This window comes from Leptopilina boulardi, unplaced genomic scaffold, assembly GCF_019393585.1.
Source record: "Leptopilina boulardi isolate dan_hultmark-lab unplaced genomic scaffold, ZJU_Lbou_2.1 LbouV2_195, whole genome shotgun sequence".
In the NCBI taxonomy this organism is placed as follows: domain Eukaryota; kingdom Metazoa; phylum Arthropoda; class Insecta; order Hymenoptera; family Figitidae; genus Leptopilina; species Leptopilina boulardi.
In genome coordinates, this window is record NW_026137746.1 from 880,818 (window position 1) to 900,587 (window position 19,770).

The 19,770-nt window shown below is 29.8% G+C and overlaps 2 protein-coding genes across 2 annotated transcripts in view; both read right to left on the reverse strand.

The window, feature by feature from the left end:
• LOC127278136 (beta-1,4-mannosyltransferase egh) overlaps window positions 1–19,770 on the reverse strand; it is a 282,071-nt gene that overhangs the window by 161,365 nt on the left and 100,936 nt on the right. The window lies entirely within an intron of this gene.
• Window positions 34–15,620, reverse strand: LOC127278140 (polyglutamylase complex subunit TTLL1). Its single transcript, XM_051299699.1, has 8 exons — window positions 15,496–15,620; window positions 14,422–14,487; window positions 13,942–14,120; window positions 8,770–8,956; window positions 8,141–8,342; window positions 6,805–7,035; window positions 712–821; window positions 34–426 (listed from the first exon to the last, which is right to left on the reverse strand). Exons 1-8 carry the CDS (start codon window positions 15,600–15,602, stop codon window positions 291–293), a joined length of 1,218 nt encoding a protein of 405 aa, XP_051155656.1. The 5' UTR covers window positions 15,603–15,620; the 3' UTR covers window positions 34–290.

The window sequence follows — 19,770 nt, forward strand, 5'->3', positions numbered from 1 at the left end:
TTTTAATATTTGAATTTCGTATTGCTTTTCTAGCTCACAAATAGTGAAATTTATATGCACGGAACTCGTCACATACCAAGATCTGCAATACGAACCTTCGACATCTTAATCCTTAAAGGGTTGTTTCAGCGATTTAATTAAAAATCTTTTATTATCTTATTTTCCAATTCCTTACATGTAACAAAATAAACAATATGGGAGAGGGGCACCAACGTTTTATTCAAATTCGTATGAATTTAACATAAATTCATGAATAAACTTTTTATAAATTATTTCAATCAATGAAAAATTTATTTCCACTTATAAAGTGAACTCTTTAGTTTTCCAATAAAATGATCTCTTTCGCCATGTGCAGATAATTCTTCATCTAATAGAAGTTCAAAATTTCCCATTGCTTCACTAGTAGGACATTTATTCCATTTTACACTATAATAAGAAAGATTCTTTAATTTTTAACAGAGCGGAGTGGTTCAGTTTTTTATTTCTATCCATAAAAATGAAATAAATTAAATTTTTAAAATGTTAAATACTTTAATCCCTAGTAAAAAAAACTAACTTTCCATTATGACATATTAGAAATGCTAATTTACCTAAAAATATCTAAAATAATTTGGCAAAAAGATGCATAAATATAGACAAAGAATTTACAATTTCCGCCGGTAGTTTAATTAATTATAGCAATATACGTTAAATTATATTATTTCAACTTACTCAGGTATTCCTCCGGGTGGTAAAACTATTGATATAATATTATCAATTAGTTTGTATTTTAAAATACGATCATTTACAGTTGTTGAAGTTAAAGATGGCGATGCATTTACCTAAATATAAAATAAATAATTTAACACATTTAATTCTATTAACGAGGTTCCAGGGATCGTAAAACAAAAACTGAATTTATGAAATAATAAAATGAGGTTTATTAATATAAAATGTAGAAGAAAATATAAATGAATATTTAACTTCCCGAATCGCAATTTGTCTATAAATATTTAACATTCCGAATTTCCATTTCTCATAATATTTAACTTCCCGAAATTTCAGTTGTCATAATAATTATCTTCCCGAACTTGTATTTGTCAGTATATTTTACTTCCCGAATATCTATTTGTCCAAATATTAAACTTATCAAATCTCTACCCAGTAAAAAAAAAGAATTAGGAGTAAGCGAAAAGAATTGGTGGTAACTTAAGCTAAATTCGGTTTGGCGAAAAAACCGAATTGGAACGTTAAGGTGAATCATTATTTTCTTACCGTGAATTCTTTTCTCTTGAACATTTAAATTGACGTTTGTTTATTCGAGTTGACATTATAAATGAATAGAATAAATATTTCGAAGTCTAAAAAAGCCGATTTAGAATAAGAAATATATAATTTTTTAAAAAGAAATAAAAGCGAAATGTGATAGATTCACCGACAATTTTACCATGTGAGTAGTACTCATATGGTAAATTTATCATATGAAATCACTTGATAAAATTGTCGGTGAATCTATCACATTTCGCTTTTATTTCTTTTTAAAAAATTATATATTTCTTATTCTAAATCGGCTTTTTAGACTTCGAAACATTTATTCTATTCATTTATAATGCAAACTCGAATAAACAAACGTCAATTCAAGTGTTTAAGAGAAAAGAATTCACGGTAAGAAAAAAATGATTCACCGTAACGTTCCAATTCGGTTTTTTCGCCAAACCGAATTCAGCTTAAGTTACCACCAATTCTTTTCGCTTACTCCCAATTCTTCTTTTTACTAGGTAGTTATCCAAATATTGAAATTCCCAAATTTGCATTTGTCAAATCTTTCAATTCTCCAGACATTAAGATAGCAGAATTGACACTTTCCCGATTAATTTTTTTCAATACTGTTTCTCGTCTATGTTGAGTCGACAAATGAAAATTCGAAAAATTAGATATTCTAACAACTGGAGATTCGAGATTTTCTGACAAATGTAAATTCGAAAAGTTCGACATTGTGGCAAATGAAACTTTGGGGAGTTATTTATGCTGACAAATAGAGATTCTTAAAGTTAAATATTCTAACAAATAAAGTGTTGGAAAGTTAAATATTCTGTCAAATGAAGATTCGGAAATTTAAACATTTTGACAAGTAGAATTTTTGTGAATTAAATATTCTGATCAGTGTACTTTCGGTTACATAAGTATTCGGAGAAATAAGTTTTTGACATTTAGATATTCTGTCAAATGGGTTTTGGAGAAAATGATAACAACTCCAGCTTCTGCGAGAAATTGTGAAGATACCTTCTTAGTACCTAGAACACCATTCCCGCAATCTCTCTTCAGGAGCGTCTGCGAGAGGTTGGGAATGTGACGTCTTAGCCAATATCCTAGAGTACCGTATCCGTTAATTATCTGTAGGAGCTCTTTGTAAGTATCTCAGGGACGTATCTTTGACTCAAAGTGCCCCCTGGTTTAAGATATTTCCCCGAGGAAGTTCCTAGATGTTCCTAGTTCACGACACTTAGGGTGTTTTCGAGATCCGTGCTGTCAGCGTGCTGATAGCATGAAACGGTTCTCAACCATTTTCTGACTGAGTTTTGTAATCGCACCTATGAATGACACTTTAAAATATGCACCTAACCAAACCTCGACGGCCATATTGTTCTTAAATAAAAATTGTTCAATATGTACATGTGAAAAAATAAGTTTTAAACAATATTTTAACCTTTAAAGTGCATCGTTGAAAAATCGATCATTCAATGCATCGCGGGTGCCTGACACCCAAGTGACTTTGAAGGTTCCTTACTCATCCGCTATTGAATATTTTGTTACAAAAATTTTATCCTACATGGTTTAACATATCTATTTTAGTATGCAAGTAGCAGTTTAATCATTTATTCATTTTAATTATATGAGATGATATCCGATTTTTTCGAATTAAGTAATGGTTTCGAGAATCCGAAAATTGGGCTGGGTGTCAAACACCCCCCATGCACTTTAAAGGTTAATTAAACTTTATTTCAATAAATTATAGATTTAGCATTTCCCTCCAAAATATTTTTCGAAAATAATTTGGAGGCAACCGCTGTTTTCCAGTTAAAACAATTATTTAAATAAGTTTTGTAATTATTGTCGTGTAAGAAATACAGTTTCAATTATAATTGCATTATATTAAAATAATATTATTCACAATTTTTCGATATTTTTATAATTCAGGAGAAGAGAAAATATTTTGGAGGCGACAAAATGAGTATTTTTTAAGTTTGTTATTTTTGCAAATAAATATTGGGCCATATTGTTCTTAAATAAAAATTGTTCAATATGTACATGTGAAAAAATAAGTTTTAAACAATATTTTAATTAAACTTTATTGCAATAAATTATAGTTTTAGCATTTCCCTCCAAAATATTTTTCGAAAATAATTTGGAGGCAACCGCTGTTTTCCAGTTAAAACAATTTTTTAAATAAATTTTGTAATTATTGTCGTGTATGAAATACAGTTTCAATTATAATTGCATTAAATTAAAATAATATAATTTGAAATTTTTTGATATTCTCACAATTCAGGAGAAGAGAAAATAGTTTGGAGGCGAAAAAATGATTATTTCTTAAAAATGTTATTCTTGCAAATAAGTATTTTATTTCTATCAATTATAAAACATTTGTTAATGTTTTTAAAAATTTCAAATTGAGGATTAATGCCTCCTTTCTTGCATCAGAATTTCTGCAATATTGTCCCTTTTTCTTTCAGCTAGATGTCTTCTTTGTGCATCATTCATGCCATGAAAATCAGCATCTTCTTCATTCGGGAAATTCTGTTCTTCGGCTAGAATCTCTTCGTTCATCTCGTCATTGAACTCGAGGCACTTATTGTGTAGAACAGCGCAAGCTAAAATTATCAAGGGCCCTAACTTAACTTTTTGTAGGTATAAATACTTTAACCTACGACAACGTCCTTTCAAAAGACATAGAGCCCTCTCTATGATTATTCGATTTCTCGACAACGTGGTATTGTAATTGACCTGCGTTGGTGTTAAGCGTCCAAGGTCTCGATAAGGCGTCAACAAGAAAGGCTGAAGGCCATAAGCCTTATCTCCAATAATGTGGGTATCTCCAGGAAAATACCTGGCCGGTTCTGCATCAATAGCAGCTTTTATATCACTAAGAGCCCAAACACGAGAGTCGTGAACGCTGCCACACATGCCAGCGAAGACATCAATAAACTTCATTCGATCATCACATATTCCTTGCATCAAAAGTGCATGAAAACCTTTCCGATTGATATAACTGATAGCGTCAACAGAAGGAGCAGCAATCTCGATATGCGATCCATCGACAGCTCCAATTATATTCGGAAACCCAGTCATAACTCGGAATGATTGTTCTATCCTCCTTATTTCTGCACCTTCAGGCCACCGTATGTACTCAATCGATTTTTCACATGAGACTCTCGCAACTTTGATTGTATGTCTCCATGCAGTATTGATAGAAAGTCCGAAACGATCAGCAATGCTTCTACAAAAATGATGTAGAATTACTTATTACAGTATGTCGTTAAAAATAACAAACTAGTTTCACGGAATTATTTTGTGTGAAGGCCCGATCTGTTCATATGAATTTTTTAAGAAACTAAAAGTTTTATAACTAAAGTACCTACTAATTTCAAGTCAAAGAAAAAGTTAAAATTTCGTATGAAAATCAGACAAAAGTCGAGAAAAAACAAAATCAAATTTTTGTCGTAAGTCTGAAATAAATTATGCAAAATAATTGTTAAGGAAAAAACAGTAATACATTATAATATAAATATTCAATATTTATAATTAGTTTTTCATTGCTACAAATTACTATTATTGCATTTATAATCATTTTATTTACATGCAGGTATTAATTCGGACCTCCTCAAAAGAAATGCAGTAAGTTTTTAACTGTTTACATACATACCTATACACTTCCTGATTAGCAAAATACCATAGAGCTACACAGAACTGCTTTTCGGGTCCAACAGCCTCAGGTACGTCATTTTTGCTAATCACTGAAGGAGCAATATTTTCCATCACTGTATTAAATATCGCTCGTGACATCCTGAAGTGGGATTTAAAATCTGAAGTACAAGAAAACAAGAAAAAAGATTAATATAATGCTTGAAAATAATTTCATTATATTCGCGAATCTATTAAATTTTATGTAACATATTATATTATTCATTTACCTCATACATTATATTATATATTAAAGTTTTTAAATTTTTCTTTCAAATATTATATTTTAAGGTATTTCAAACATTTTCCAATTTGTAAGTATTCTCTAAAATTAAATTATTGTTAAAATTTTGATAAAATTGTTCATCAGTTGAAATTTTTAATAATTTTAAGGTCAAATCTCTTGAAATAATAATAATAATAATAATAATAATAATAATTGTAAGCAATTAAAAACTACAAGATTCTCTATTTCAAATGTCCTAAAAATGAATTATTTCTAAAAGTTTTAACAAAAATTATATTCAGAACTAATTACCTCTTTTCAACAAATCAATAATTTCAATAAAATTCTTTGAAAATTCAATTCATTAAAACATTTTAAAATTAAAAATTTTCTAAAATTCATTTCTTTTTAAAAATAAAATTTCTTTAAATTTTAAATAATTGCAATTGTATATTATTGAATTCTTTTTTATAAAATACAGAGTAATTAATAATAAAATGCAATTATTATATTATTATTATTTTAAGATATATTAAAAATAATAAATAATAAAATGAAAATTTTACGAAACTGGCAGAAATCGGTACATCAACCCTACAGAAATTTATGAAAATAATATATTTACCTGATAATGGATACATGGGTATCACTTCTTCAAAGAACCCACTAATTTTAGGATGATGCTCTCTCTCATCATCTGCAACAATTGTCTCCACTATTGCATCGAAATCATCATCCTCTAGGAGCATGTTCATAATACTTAGCAGAAGCCTTGGAACTGCAAAATCTTCGTCGCCTTCCATATTTCAAATACTGGACTGTCTGTCACGTGTTACTGCTGCGATGCTGCGAGTAAAAAGACAAAGCGTGCTATCAGCACACAAGTGTAGTGTAGGCACAGCATTTTTCACAAAATTCCTAGAACTTTTTTCTCAATAACACCAGAAATTAAAGCCTGTTTCATATACACGCGCTTTTAATATGTAATTGACCAATCATAAGAAGTTTTCAAAAAAAGTCGTTAAAAATCAGTTGAGAACCCCTTCGTTCTCACAGCGTGCTGACAGCACGGATCTCGAAAACACCCGTAAAAGTTTCTGGTACATACCTGATCTTCAACCGAATTGACTCACTTATATAGTCACTTTTCTCTAAGTGCACGCCCTAGTTATCGTTTGCCGTGATATAGCTTACATTCACATCTAACATAATTTATTAGAAAAACCTCTGAGTAAACGCGAGCCCGTTATTTTAAAGATTTATACGTATTTAATAGACAGGAAAATGTCCAGATTATTGTAAAGGGCATTGCGAGCGACCAACCGATCATCAACGGTTAAGCGCGACGTTACCTAAATTCACTTTCTTATATTTGATATTGTTTCATATTCATTCTGTATATTTTTGCATAGAAAACGTTCTTTTGTTCATTAAATATTATTTTAAGTCTGTATTTTAATTATTCTTTTATTTAAACAATATATTTTCTTTCGAAGGTAAAAATAAATAAAGACTCTGCCCCCATCCGGCGAGCGGATCCTTATATAGATTTATCGTTTCGCTAAAGTTTACGAAAAATATTTATATTTAGAGCACTCAACCATTGTCAAGTAATAATATATATATATATACATTACCTCTATTAACCAAGGCTTCAGTTTATTGTCTATGATGATGTCATAACCGTAGCATTCAAAGCAATGTCTGTCATTAGCAATTACTGGTGTTACAGCTTTTAAGGAATGGATGATACACCAGGAAATATTTTCAAATAGTTTCTGGGTAACAAGTTTTCCTCGAGTACTTTCTAAATAGAGTCGCAAATTTTGAACACTCAATTTTCCTCCATGTAAACTATTGTATTCTTCCTATTTTCAGTAAAAAAAAATATATATTTACTATTCATTAAATTTATTGTAATGATAGTTAGAAATCGGCCAGTAAATATTTGTACTAAATATTATCGCGCGTCGATAAACATGTTACCGACCGCGGAGCACAAAGACGTAGTACCCGATTTCGCCGCGCGGGCCGCATCGCCAAAGCTCACTCGCGTGCGCCCAGCCCACGGATCGGCTATATAAGCTGCGCTCTCGCTGAGGACCGTCACTCTCGTGCTACACGGAGTCCGGGTAGGTCTTACCCACTTGACTAGGAGTTTTACTCCGAAAATCTTTGTAGAGAGTTTCACTCTCGTTCGTCGGGTTTTACCCGTCGAACATTATATCGGTTTTATGTGTAAATAGTGTATAGTAACGAATTGTAAATTAATGTATCGCTATGTAATGTAACGTAATGTATAGTAGAGAATTGTAAAGTAACGTATCGAGATGTAAAGTAATGTAACAAATGTATAGTAAAGAAATATCGTATTCCCGCAATTTAAAATAGATTTACCGTTCTTTGTACCGTTTTTTAGATATACTTAGAGTTTTACTCTTTGTATAATTGGAACACGAGTTTTACTCGTAGTTAGTCAGTATATCGCGAATTTTTAGGCAGTATTACAATTGATTTCGCAGCTCATCGCAGCGAGTTGAAGCCGATTTTGTTAATGCGCGGCTCAAATAAGCGACGTTACCAGATTGATGCCGATTCTCGATTCCGCGGCTCAACGTATCGCGATAGACGCCGACAATCGTTGTGTGAAACCGACTTCCGCGATTTATCTGCACGCCTGTATATTTTCGTCACCTGTAAATACCATTGTAAATAAATAATTTGTTTCAGTTTGTAATTAGCCCGTAATTATCCTGTTATTATTTTTGTTGGAATCAAAACGAACCCTGGCTCGGCGAGCTAAAATATTGATTCTTACAATTACAAACGTTACATTATAATGAAAACTTTGAAAACATCGAATTTTTAAAAGTGCTAATGTTAATAATTAATATTAATTAATAATTAATATTGTTCAACTGATGCGGTGTTTATCTTTTAATTTTTGAAAATAGTGAATTTAAAGCAACTCACCCCATGTTTCTGTACAGATACATTTGTAAGATGAACATACATATTGTCCAACTCTTGCATACTTGTATCGTACTTTACTGTACAAAATCGACAAAATCCAAGTTTAAAAAGATATACTTTCAGTGGACGGAAAGATGTAATGAGTACATATAATCGTAAATCAAACTTTTTACCTCCTATCAGTAAAGGATTTTCTATGTACCTAAATAGATAAATTTTTTAAACGTATTTTGAAAACACTGTATTTTTTTAGAAAAAATAAATTGATTTATAAAAATCTCGAACTCTGATAGTTCCCTAAGATTTCAACATATTATCTCCATGAAGTTGGCGTTGACGCTCAGCGCCGAAAATTATTTTTACAGGCCCAAAAATGTCAAATTATTTTTTTAAAAATACTTTCGGTCCAAATAATACCTTGAGAAATACTTTTCAAGGTATTATGTGGACCGAAAACGTTTTCAAAAATGATTTGATATTTTTGGTCCCATAAAAAATAATTTTTGACGCTGAGCGTCGACGCCAACTTCAGGGAGGTAACATATTGCTCTGCTAAATTATTTTATATGTAATATAACTATAATAAAAAAATTTAACAAACTGCAATTCGGTTTGCTATAAATATGTACCTTGAGATAACATAAAGTTCTTTAACTAGATTTGGATTCAAAAATGTTTTTGCTTCTCTTGACCACTTTCTTAATTTACTTAATTTGTTTATCAAAAAAATGCCAGTTCCTTGAGATTTTCCACATGGCTTCATTATCCACGTACTCTGTGGACATTTACGATATTCCTCGACGAACATATTGTAATCTTAATATGAAAAAATTGTATAGTTAAACAATGCTTGTAGTAATGAAAATATTAATTAATTCTATTGAAAGGAATAGATGTGTGAATCATCAACCCTCATTGAGAAATATAATGAATAATGATTAATCAGCACTCGATCCGACTTTGTAATTGGCAGCTGACGATTAGAGCTCTTTAAATTTAAATAATAATTAATGTTATATGGAGTTTATTTCATGTGGAGTGACTAAATTTTATATAATAGTTAACAATTGACTTTCTTTCGACATAAAAATAAAAATTATATATACAAATTTTTGGTTACTATTGTGAAATATTATAATTATTGATAAACAAGTAAATAAATTGTGAATATTGTGAGTTTTATTAATTTATCCTACGCCAATCTACAAAGAGTTAAAAAAAAGGAGATCTACAATTTTTGGCTTTATACGATTGTTCAGGCGTTAACCGTTTAATTTTCAAAATAATCCTCATCTGGTTTTTTTGGTCCATTAATAAAATACAAAATTTTTCTTAATTAAAAAGCATAAACTTGATTTGAAACTCGTTACTCTGGGATTTTTGGGATCGGTGATATCACCCCAGTAAAAAAAAGAATTGGGCGTAAGTGAAACCGAATTGGCAGCGACTTAAGCTGAATTCGGTTTCGCGTCTAAACCGAATAGGGACGTTACGTTAAATTCTTTTCACCTGAATTGATTGAATTAACATTTATTGATTTGACTTTGTAACGATAGAGTATCGAAGTATAGTGGCGCGGCGAAAAGAGAGAAAGTAGACAGCGTAAGTGGTAGTGTCACTCTCTTCCCCCACCACTCGCTGTCACCTAGCTGCTAGTGATATACCTTTCGTCTCGCACCTTTTCCTCAGTCTTCTTCCGACTCGTCTAGAGGTGCTTCTCTGACGATTGGAAGCGACTCACTCCTGGCTACCTGGTGCTCAGTAGAGGTGTGTCTCTCTGAACACCGGAGCCTTCCTTACTTCCTAGAAGGAGCTGTACTTGTTCCTGTAGGCGCTCCTGCGGAACAGTAACACCCTTCGCCTTCCTTCCTCCTGGTGTACCGGACTTTCTATGGCCGCTTCCTTGGAAGACTGGTGAACCAGGTTACCTACTCACTTCCACCAGGACCGTCCTTGTCGAGTAGAGTCGCTCCTCTCTTGACAAAGATGATGCACTATGTCGATTCCTCATCTCGAGGCGCTTCTCGGGTGAGAAGGCGCTTCACTAGGAGACACCTAGTGAATATTACTTTGCACTAGCTTCGCGTCGGGCATGAATATTGGAACCGAATCCAATATCTAGCTTCTTCCCGACTACAAATAATAATCGACCTAGCGTGCACGACCCTAGTATCCGTCCATACCGTCGTCTAGGGGGTAAATTTTAGAAAGTACCTCACGCTAAAGTAATATGCGTTGTTCTGATCAACATCTTCGCGAACGTGGTAAATATGTTCAAATCCGTTTTATTACGGATTAATGACGAGCGCGATCGGAGCTCAGCGAACGCTCCTCTAGAATAGCTAGTTCTTTCATCGTTATGTTTTCTAGAGATTAGTATCTAATTTGCATTGTATAGATTTATTGAGCAAGCGATTTGGCTGATTGAGCAAGCCGTCTGCCCAATTGTCTAAACGACATTCGGACAATTGGACTGTTTGCTCAATCATCCAATGCATTATGCCCAATCACCAACATTGTATTTCGCGTCTAATAAAAGAAGAAATCGGTCCGAGTGTTGAGAAAATGATAAATCATGAATAATTATTGTTAAAAAGCAAGAAGTAATATATAAAAATACCTGAAATAAGAATAAATAACGAGTTTTGTAAAATGTTATTTTTTAGTTGACAGTGCACTGATGTAATATGAATTTTGTCGGTAAAAGTGAGGAGTATGATAAAGAGAAACGTTTCTTTATCGACTCGTGATACATTTCAATTGATAATAAAAAATTGTAGATTTCTTCCCTGGCGGATTCGATTTGCGTAATGTCTACTTAACTAAGCGGACTTTAGGTAGACATTGATAAAAGGGTAAATGAATGTTTATAGAGTAAATTCGTACAAAATTTGTAATTAATAAAGCAATAAATAATTAATAATGAATGGAAATGTGCGCGAGGTACCTGATCAGTTCAGCTGTACAATTATTTTCGTGCTATTTTCATGAAAAGAATATAAATTAACTGCAAAAACAATTGATATTTATAAAAAAAGTGTAAAATTGATTTAATTTTATTGTTTGCAATACGAATTATTAAATAATAATTAAGTTTTTATCAAATGTGAATAGTGTTGTGAAAACCTGTGAAAACTAATGAGTTACTACATTACCGATCGCATATGATAATAAAAAGTTCTCGATGAGTGTAACAAAAAAGCTGCAATCATGTCCGTAATTTTGGACGAGAAACAATTATGAAATCAATATTTATTTGTATAACTTTATTCTGCATTTTAAAATTCACTTTTTATTTTCTTTCAAAGCAAAAGCTTGGAAGAAAACATGCTCGCACTGTATTGTAAAAACTGGTGGCGCCATCTGTCATATGCGATCGGTAATGTAGTAACTCATTAGTTTTCACAGGTTTTTACAACACTATTCACATTTGATAAAAACTTAATTATTATTTAATAATTCGTATTGCAAACAATAAAATTAAATTAATTTTACACTTTTTTTATAAATATCAATTGTTTTTGCAGTTAATTTATATTCTTTTCATGAAAATAGCACGAAAATAATTGTACAGCTGAACTGATCAGGTACCTCGCGCACATTTCCATTCATTATTAATTATTTATTGCTTTATTAATTACAAATTTTGTACGAATTTACTCTATAAACATTCATTTACCCTTTTATCAACTTTTTTTATCATAATAAGTCGATTAATAGCTTTTTTATACGTTTTTTTACATGTCTACCTAATGTCTACCTAAAGTCCGCTTAGTTAAGTAGACATTACGCAAATCGAATCCGCCAGGGTTGTTTTTTTAAAAAATAAGGAGAAATTTCAATTGAGTATTTAAAAATAAATTTTAATTGATTTAATTTAATTTAATTAGTGGATTAATGAATCAGTGAAGTGAATTAAATTAAATTAGGTTAAATACATTGAATAGTGGTAAGTAATTATATTTTGTAAAATTATTATTTATTAATAGAATTATATTCTTTGTTAATTTGTCTAGTATTATTCTTTTTAAAAAAATAAGTATAAATAAAAACTGGTAAGTAAAATAATTGAATTTAATAATAATATATTTATATTATTAAACTCAATTAATTAAATAAAATAGGATTTTTATTAAAAGAAACAATAAATAGGAGATTTAAATTAATCCAATTATTTTAAAGAAAATTTTATTTTTATATATCAAGGATCAAAATATAATTTACACTAAAACATATAATGCTCCCGGATCTATAATAAAAAAAAACATCTAATTATTCAAATATTTGGCATATGAAGCAAAAATGCTGTTTTTTTTATAAATATATATAGTATCACGATAATTGTGAGAAAAATAATAATTAATAATAATTGGTCAATTTATTATTAAGTTAAATTTAAACATTTTTATTTGCGTCTTTTTTTATAAAAATTTAAATTAACAGTAAAATTTTTTAATTTTTTTTCAATATTTTCTTCAAATGACACCTTCCTAAAATATTGACCAAATAATTCTTGTTATGAGGCTCATTTTTTTATTTATACTTATTTTTTTGTAAAAAGAATAATACTAGACAAATTAACAAAGAATATAATTCTATTGATAAATAATAATTTTACAAAATATAATTACTTACCACTATTCAATGTATTTAACCTAATTTAATTTAATTCACTTCACTGATTCATTAATCCACTAATTAAATTAAATTAAATCAATTAAAATTTATTTTTAAATACTCAATTGAAATTTCTCCTTATTTTTTAAAAAAACAAGAAATCTACAATTTTTTATTATCAATTGAAATGTATCACGAGTCGATAAAGAAACGTTTCTCTTTATCATACTCCTCACTTTTACCGACAAAATTCATATTACATCAGTGCACTGTCAACTAAAAAATAACATTTTACAAAACTCGTTATTTATTCTTATTTCAGGTATTTTTATATATTACTTCTTGCTTTTTAACAATAATTATTCATGATTTATCATTTTCTCAACACTCGGACCGATTTCTTCTTTTATTAGACGCGAAATACAATGTTGGTGATTGGGCATAATGCATTGGATGATTGAGCAAACAGTCCAATTGTCCGAATGTCGTTTAGACAATTGGGCAGACGGCTTGCTCAATCAGCCAAATCGCTTGCTCAATAAATCTTTTTTTACTGGGATGGTAATTCATATGATAATAGATCAACACCACGAAGTAGTATAAGGAGACATATCACCTATGGCCGGCTCTAACGGAATGTAGCCCTGTTTTCGGTATTCACAGTTCTCAAGTTTTCACCAATCTAATTACACTTGCGCCTCTAGAGGAAAACCTCGGTATTAAAATCACGTGTTTACCGAATACAGAGTTTAATACCACAATTTCCCGCGGTTGGCGTAAGTGTAATTAGATTGATAAAAACTTGAGAACCGTGAATACCGAAAACAATTTAACAAAATTCCATATTTCCTGTTCGTAATCGGCATTTTTACACTTAAGATCAATCACTCTTTCAGTTATGATGCCAACTCGAATCAATAAACATAAATTCAAACGATTCAGGTGAAAAGAATTCAAGATAAGAAAAAAATAATTTACCGTAACGTCCCAATTCGGTTTAGACACGAAACCAAATTGAGCTTAAGTCCCTGCCAATTCGGTTTCGCTTACTCCTAATTATCTTGTAATAATTAGTTTATTCGAATTTAAGGCCAATTGAATTTAGGGTAATTAAGTTTTAGGCCATTTGAAATTTGGAGAAAATTCATGCGTCTCTAAGAAACGTTTCATAGAAAATATAATACCTGCAGGTAGGACAAATGTCACTGGAATGAAGTTTAAATAGACATATTTCCCTGGTCCATCGCCTTTTTCAGCAAGGGGACTTCCTTCACGTTCTAAATCTTTGCGATATCTTTTGATATTTTTCACCAGAAGATCTTTACGTGTCAATTCATAATGATTTGGAAAATGATTGATAGCTCTAGTAATGAAGAGTCTTTGTTAAATTACCAGAAATTACTAAATATTCGTGGCATGAAGGCTTTGTATGAAGAAGTATTTATATTTTAAATTTTTAAAAATTCCTTTTCGTTGAATTATTTTTATTTTCCAAGGGGATATGGGAAAAATAAAATTTTTATTGTATTGTATCAAAATGCATACTTACACTTTAAGACTATATTCATTTTTTTTTTATTTTATATGTTTGTGAAAAATAAAAATAGAAATCAGCAACGAATGAAAATTGTAGAAATAAATAAAAAATACAATTAATAACTTACTGATTATCTTGCATTCTATAACCTATTTCCACACTAAAAATATTTCTGCAAGACACAGTAGCAGCCCTATAATAAAATAGAAAATATTTATTTTTCTGAAATGATGGTGAGCGGCAAAAAATCATTTTCTAATAGCTTCTAAACTTTGCTGGAAATGATTGCAATATCCCCTTGAGGAAATAATCGTTAAATCTACAAATTTACTATCGTTTTTTTAACATACAATATTTTTTAATAAAAATAAATTATTTACGACAGCTTAAAAGTATGTGCGGGCAAAGGACGTTTTTTGTGGTTTCGCTCTTTCTCTAAAATAAAAAATGATTTCGGATTAAAATTTTGGAAAAATGATTTTGTTTGGCGCAAGGAATCTCGCTGTTCTTCTCAATTACTATAACTTAACGCAAAAATAATAAAAATAAAGCAATAAATAGTAAAATAATGTGTTTTATCATAGTTCATTCAGCGGCCACTCGCTCGAATTGGCACTGTTTACTAGAGCACTGACGCACTCAAGGTACGGTCACACGACTTTTGGAAAAACCATTCATGTCTTTCTCTCTCCTAAGACAGAGGCATAAGATTGTCTCACTCTGCATTTTCTTACATTTCCCAAAGACGGAAAATGCAGAGTGAGACAAACTTATGCGTCTGTAATAGGAGAGAGAAAGACAAGAATGGTTTTTCCAAAAGTCGTGTGACCGTACCCTCAAGCAACGATTGTGTATGCGCCGCCATCTTTGTTTTCATTTTCGTTTAAAAATGACACTTTTTAAACTTTATTTTTTAATAATTTAACGCAAAATTTTGTATTTTTCGGAGAACAGCGAGATTATTTGTACCCAAATCTATCATTCCTCAAAATTTTAGAGAAAAATCTTTTTCCATTTTAGAGTAAGATGTATACTACCAAAACACATTTTCCCATACTAGGTCACGTGGGAGGTTCCCACATACCCTTAACGGAAATTTTATTTAAAATAATATATGTTTTTTTAGTTTTACTCGCATGTTACCGGTGACAATTTGTTAATCTAATTATTAGTCCAAATAAATAGATACCAAATGTCTTACCAATAAAAATTCCAATCTTCCTCAGGTCCAACTTGAATCCATCCACGTTTTTCAAAGTTATAAACTATAACAGACTTATCCATATCTGTACAAAATGCAACTTTCATTTTGTCTGATTTTACTATTCAAACCTTTTAAAAATTCAAAAATTTAAATTAAAATAATTTTATCATTTATATTAAAAAAATGTTTACTTTGCTGTTTATATGTTTAAATAAATTTAATTTATTAAAAACTGTTTCTCTCTTTAAAAAACTTTATAAATTTCAAAAAAATAATACTATACAAATATTAACATTTAATTATTATAAAAATAAATCTATGGTACACAAAATATCATTTCAGCAATTTTTTAATGAAAATTGCAAAAAACTAGATAATCTACGTATACTGAAATCTTTGGTATCAATTAAGTTATAGTAAATCATTGTTTTGCAGAGTCATTTTTCTTATATTTTATATAATTAAGTACACTTGTAAGAAAGGCCAGTGCCCGTATATATGTAAATAAATAAATAGATAAACAAATAATTCTAAGTGTACTTGAAAACAATTTTTAATAAATTAATATTTTTTGAAAAAAATGAACAATAAAAATACAAAAAAATTTCTATCTTTATTTAAAAAAAACTTAAATTACTAGAAAAAATTAGTTAAAACCAAAAATTTGCAAAAAAAAATAAATTGTTTGAGCCATTAAAATTTTGTTGAAAACAAAAAATTATTTTTTTTACCCAAACAATAAAAAATTTTAAAAACGTTCTATTTAACCTATTTATAAAAACCTGATCATTTTATTACATACTTACGAGTCTTTTTTGCAAAATAGTATGCAAATTTATTTATTCCAATTATACGACAATAAAACAGAAATATTTTTTAAAAAAATGATAGTATCGTAGTAAAAATGGTGTAAATTTTGATTTTTATAATTTATTTACAAATCTCATTTAACTTTTGTTCAAGAATTACTGTTAATTTGACAAATATGGTTATGCGATGTTTGATCAATACTCTGTTACCAAAATCAGGATGAAAAAACAATTGCAATATTCACATCTATAAAGTAATTTTAAAAAAGTTTAAAATATATTTACAATTAGAATAAATAATTAAAAATTATTTTGTTTACAAAAAAAAAGTATTGAAAATATTTTAAAGGCAAAAAAATTGTAACATCCTGCGTTATTTCTTCGTATTTTTGTGAATTTTTTTATCAATTCTTAAAGAGCAAACATCTATTTTACAAATTTACAAATTATTACAAATTATTTATTTGCTTCTTTTTGGAACCTGTTTTATTTCTATTTGTTAAAAATAATAAATAATAAATAAATTTTAGCGAATTCTTAATTGTTTGTTTAATTATTAGTTAAGTTTAAATATTAATGTTTAAAATTTCAATTTAATTTATTATTCCCAAATAATAAAATTTCCGAAAATATGAAATTAATTCTAATTTAATTTTAATTATCAAATTAAATTAATTTTGAAGTTTTAAAAATTATTATATTTTTATAAGAATCATTCACTATTTATGATTATAAATAATAGGAATTTTATAACAAATTCGGTTAAAAAATATGAAAGTTATAAGCGTTTTAGTAAAAATGTGGAAATTTGATTTTTTCGCATATTTTCAGTATTTTCGTTTCTACGTTACATTATAATCTTTTTTACCTTTACAGTCACTTAGAAAAGACTTTAGTGGATGTCACTACAAGCTGAGTGACAATTACAAAAAATTTTTGTCGCTCTTTGACTTACTAATCAAATGGTTTAGTTAACTAGAAATTTGTCAGATGTACTTAACGAATAGTAAATCTGAGATCTATGAATTGTGTTACTTTTAAGACGTGAAGTAAATTTCACTTAATTAATATGTGATAGTGAGATTCACTAAAAATCTTCTTCCCGTGAATACTTAATGATTTTGTTTACACAGTCACAACTGTTAACAATATTCTAATAGTGCTACAGTGACAGTTTGCAACCTGAATACAAAATCTGCCAAAAGCAAATGAAAATCTAGCTTTTCGCAGAGTTCATTAGTTGAGGGATTTACAAGTGTTGCACAAAACATTTGGCGTCCAGGATTTGTCAAGATTCTCCGGCAAAATTTTAAAATATAAATGATACGCTGTTTGTAATGTTTGGGTAAAATTTCGCGCTGTCGCAAAAATATATTCGCCACAAGCAAAGCAAAACTTGTTTGGATCATTCGTGCAATTAAATTTACGTTTTTTAGCACTCATTTCCCTTTTTTGTAAATCCCTCAACTAATGAACTATGCGAAAAACTAGATTTTCGTTTGCTTTTGGCAGATTTTGTATTCAGGTTGCAAACTGTCACTGTAGCACTATTAGAATATTGTTAACAGTTGTGACTGTGTAAACAAAATCATTAAGTATTCACGGGAAGAAGATTTTTAGTGAATCTCACTATCACATATTAATTAAGTGAAATTTACTTCACGTCTTAAAAGTAACACAATTCATAGATCTCAGATTTACTATTCGTTAAGTACATCTGACAAACTTCTAGTTAACTAAACCATTTGATTAGTAAGTCAAAGAGCGGCAAAAATTTTTTGTAATTGTCACTCAGCTTGTAGTGACATCCACTAAAATCTTTTCTAAGTGACTGTAAAGGTAAAAAAGATTATAATATTTTATAAATTAATTATTATAATTAATAATTATAATAATTTATAATTATACATTTTTTGAAAACGAAAAATTTGAAAAAAACAAGAATATCTTACAAACTGTTCTACTTTTTTAAATTTGGACTTCATTTTCGGATCCAGGAGGTCATTTTACATGGGAAATAAGAAAAAAATGTTGTGGATCAAAATTGCTGTAAACTAGTGTTATTATCATTTAAATCCTTTAAATTTATCCACTTTCAAAATAGATCAATTTGAGGGCTTCCTGAGTTCAGGACAATGAGTCCAGACTCAAAAATAAATTGAAATTTAATAATTATGTTGCCTTTTCGGATATAACATCATATAATTGAATAATCATAAAATTATGTATTTTTAAAACAAATTTTAAGAATATTTGTAATTTTGAAAATTCGTTGAAAAAAGTGAATCTTGGCTCCATTTTTTTAGAAATAGCTTAAACTTTAGACACTAACATTCCAAAATTTTAGAATTAATTTTATTAATTAAAATTAAATTCAACCTCACCTCCCAGATAGCACGAAAACTTACGGCAAGCTTGTCTGAGCTTGCGAAATGTCCCACCCAGGGCAAGCTTGCCGTGAAAGCTTGCTGTAAGCTTTCCAGAAAAGGTTACTGCAATCTTGCCATGAAAGATTGCTACAAGATTGCTGCAAGCATACTAAGAATGATTGCGGCAAGCTTGCTGTGAAAGATTGCTGTAAGCTTGCTACGTATGGTTGCACGAGAATTTCAACAAGCTTCTGGAATGGTTGCTGCAATTTTGAAAAAATACATTTTAAATTGAAAAAAAATTTATTTGTTTTCTAAATTTGAAAATCCTTGTGACGTTTATTATTATTAATTATGTCCTGTTTATTTTCATTTGGAAACTTAACGAGAAAATTTTCGAAACAAATTTGAGGGGACTGGGAATTGAACCCGGGTTCGACAGACACTAACCAAAGACCCTAACCGAGAACCTACTCGACCAACTATCAGAGAATTAAAAAATCTTGCTCTTAACCCTCGACTGTTTTTATGAGTTGACAAACAGTTGAAAAACGAGGGTTAAGAGCAAGATTTTTTTATTCTCTGATAGTTGGTCGAGTAGGTTCTCGGTTATGGTCTTTGGTTAGTGTCTGTCGAACCCGGGTTCAATTCCCAGTCCCCTCAAATTTGTTTCGAAAATTTTCTCGTTAAGTTTCCAAATGAAAATAAACAGGACATAATTAATAATAATGAACGTCACAAGGATTTTCAAATTTAGAAAACAAATAAATTTTTTTTTAATTTAAAATGTATTTTTTAAAAATTGCAGCAACCTTTCCAGAAACTTGTTGAAATTCTCCTGCAACCTTACGTAGCAATCTTTCACGGCAAGCTTGCCGCAATCTTGTAGTAATCTTTCATGGCAAGATTGTAGTAACCTTTCCTGGAAAGCTTACAGCAAGCTTGCCCTGGGTGGGACATTTCGCAAGCTCAGACAAGCTTGCACGGTAAGCTTGCCGCAAGCTTGCTGCAAGTTTCCGTGCTATCTGGGCTTTCGCTCGGGATGTAACATTTGCATAGAACTTTGTACCCAAGGATTTTTTTGGTCACTGATT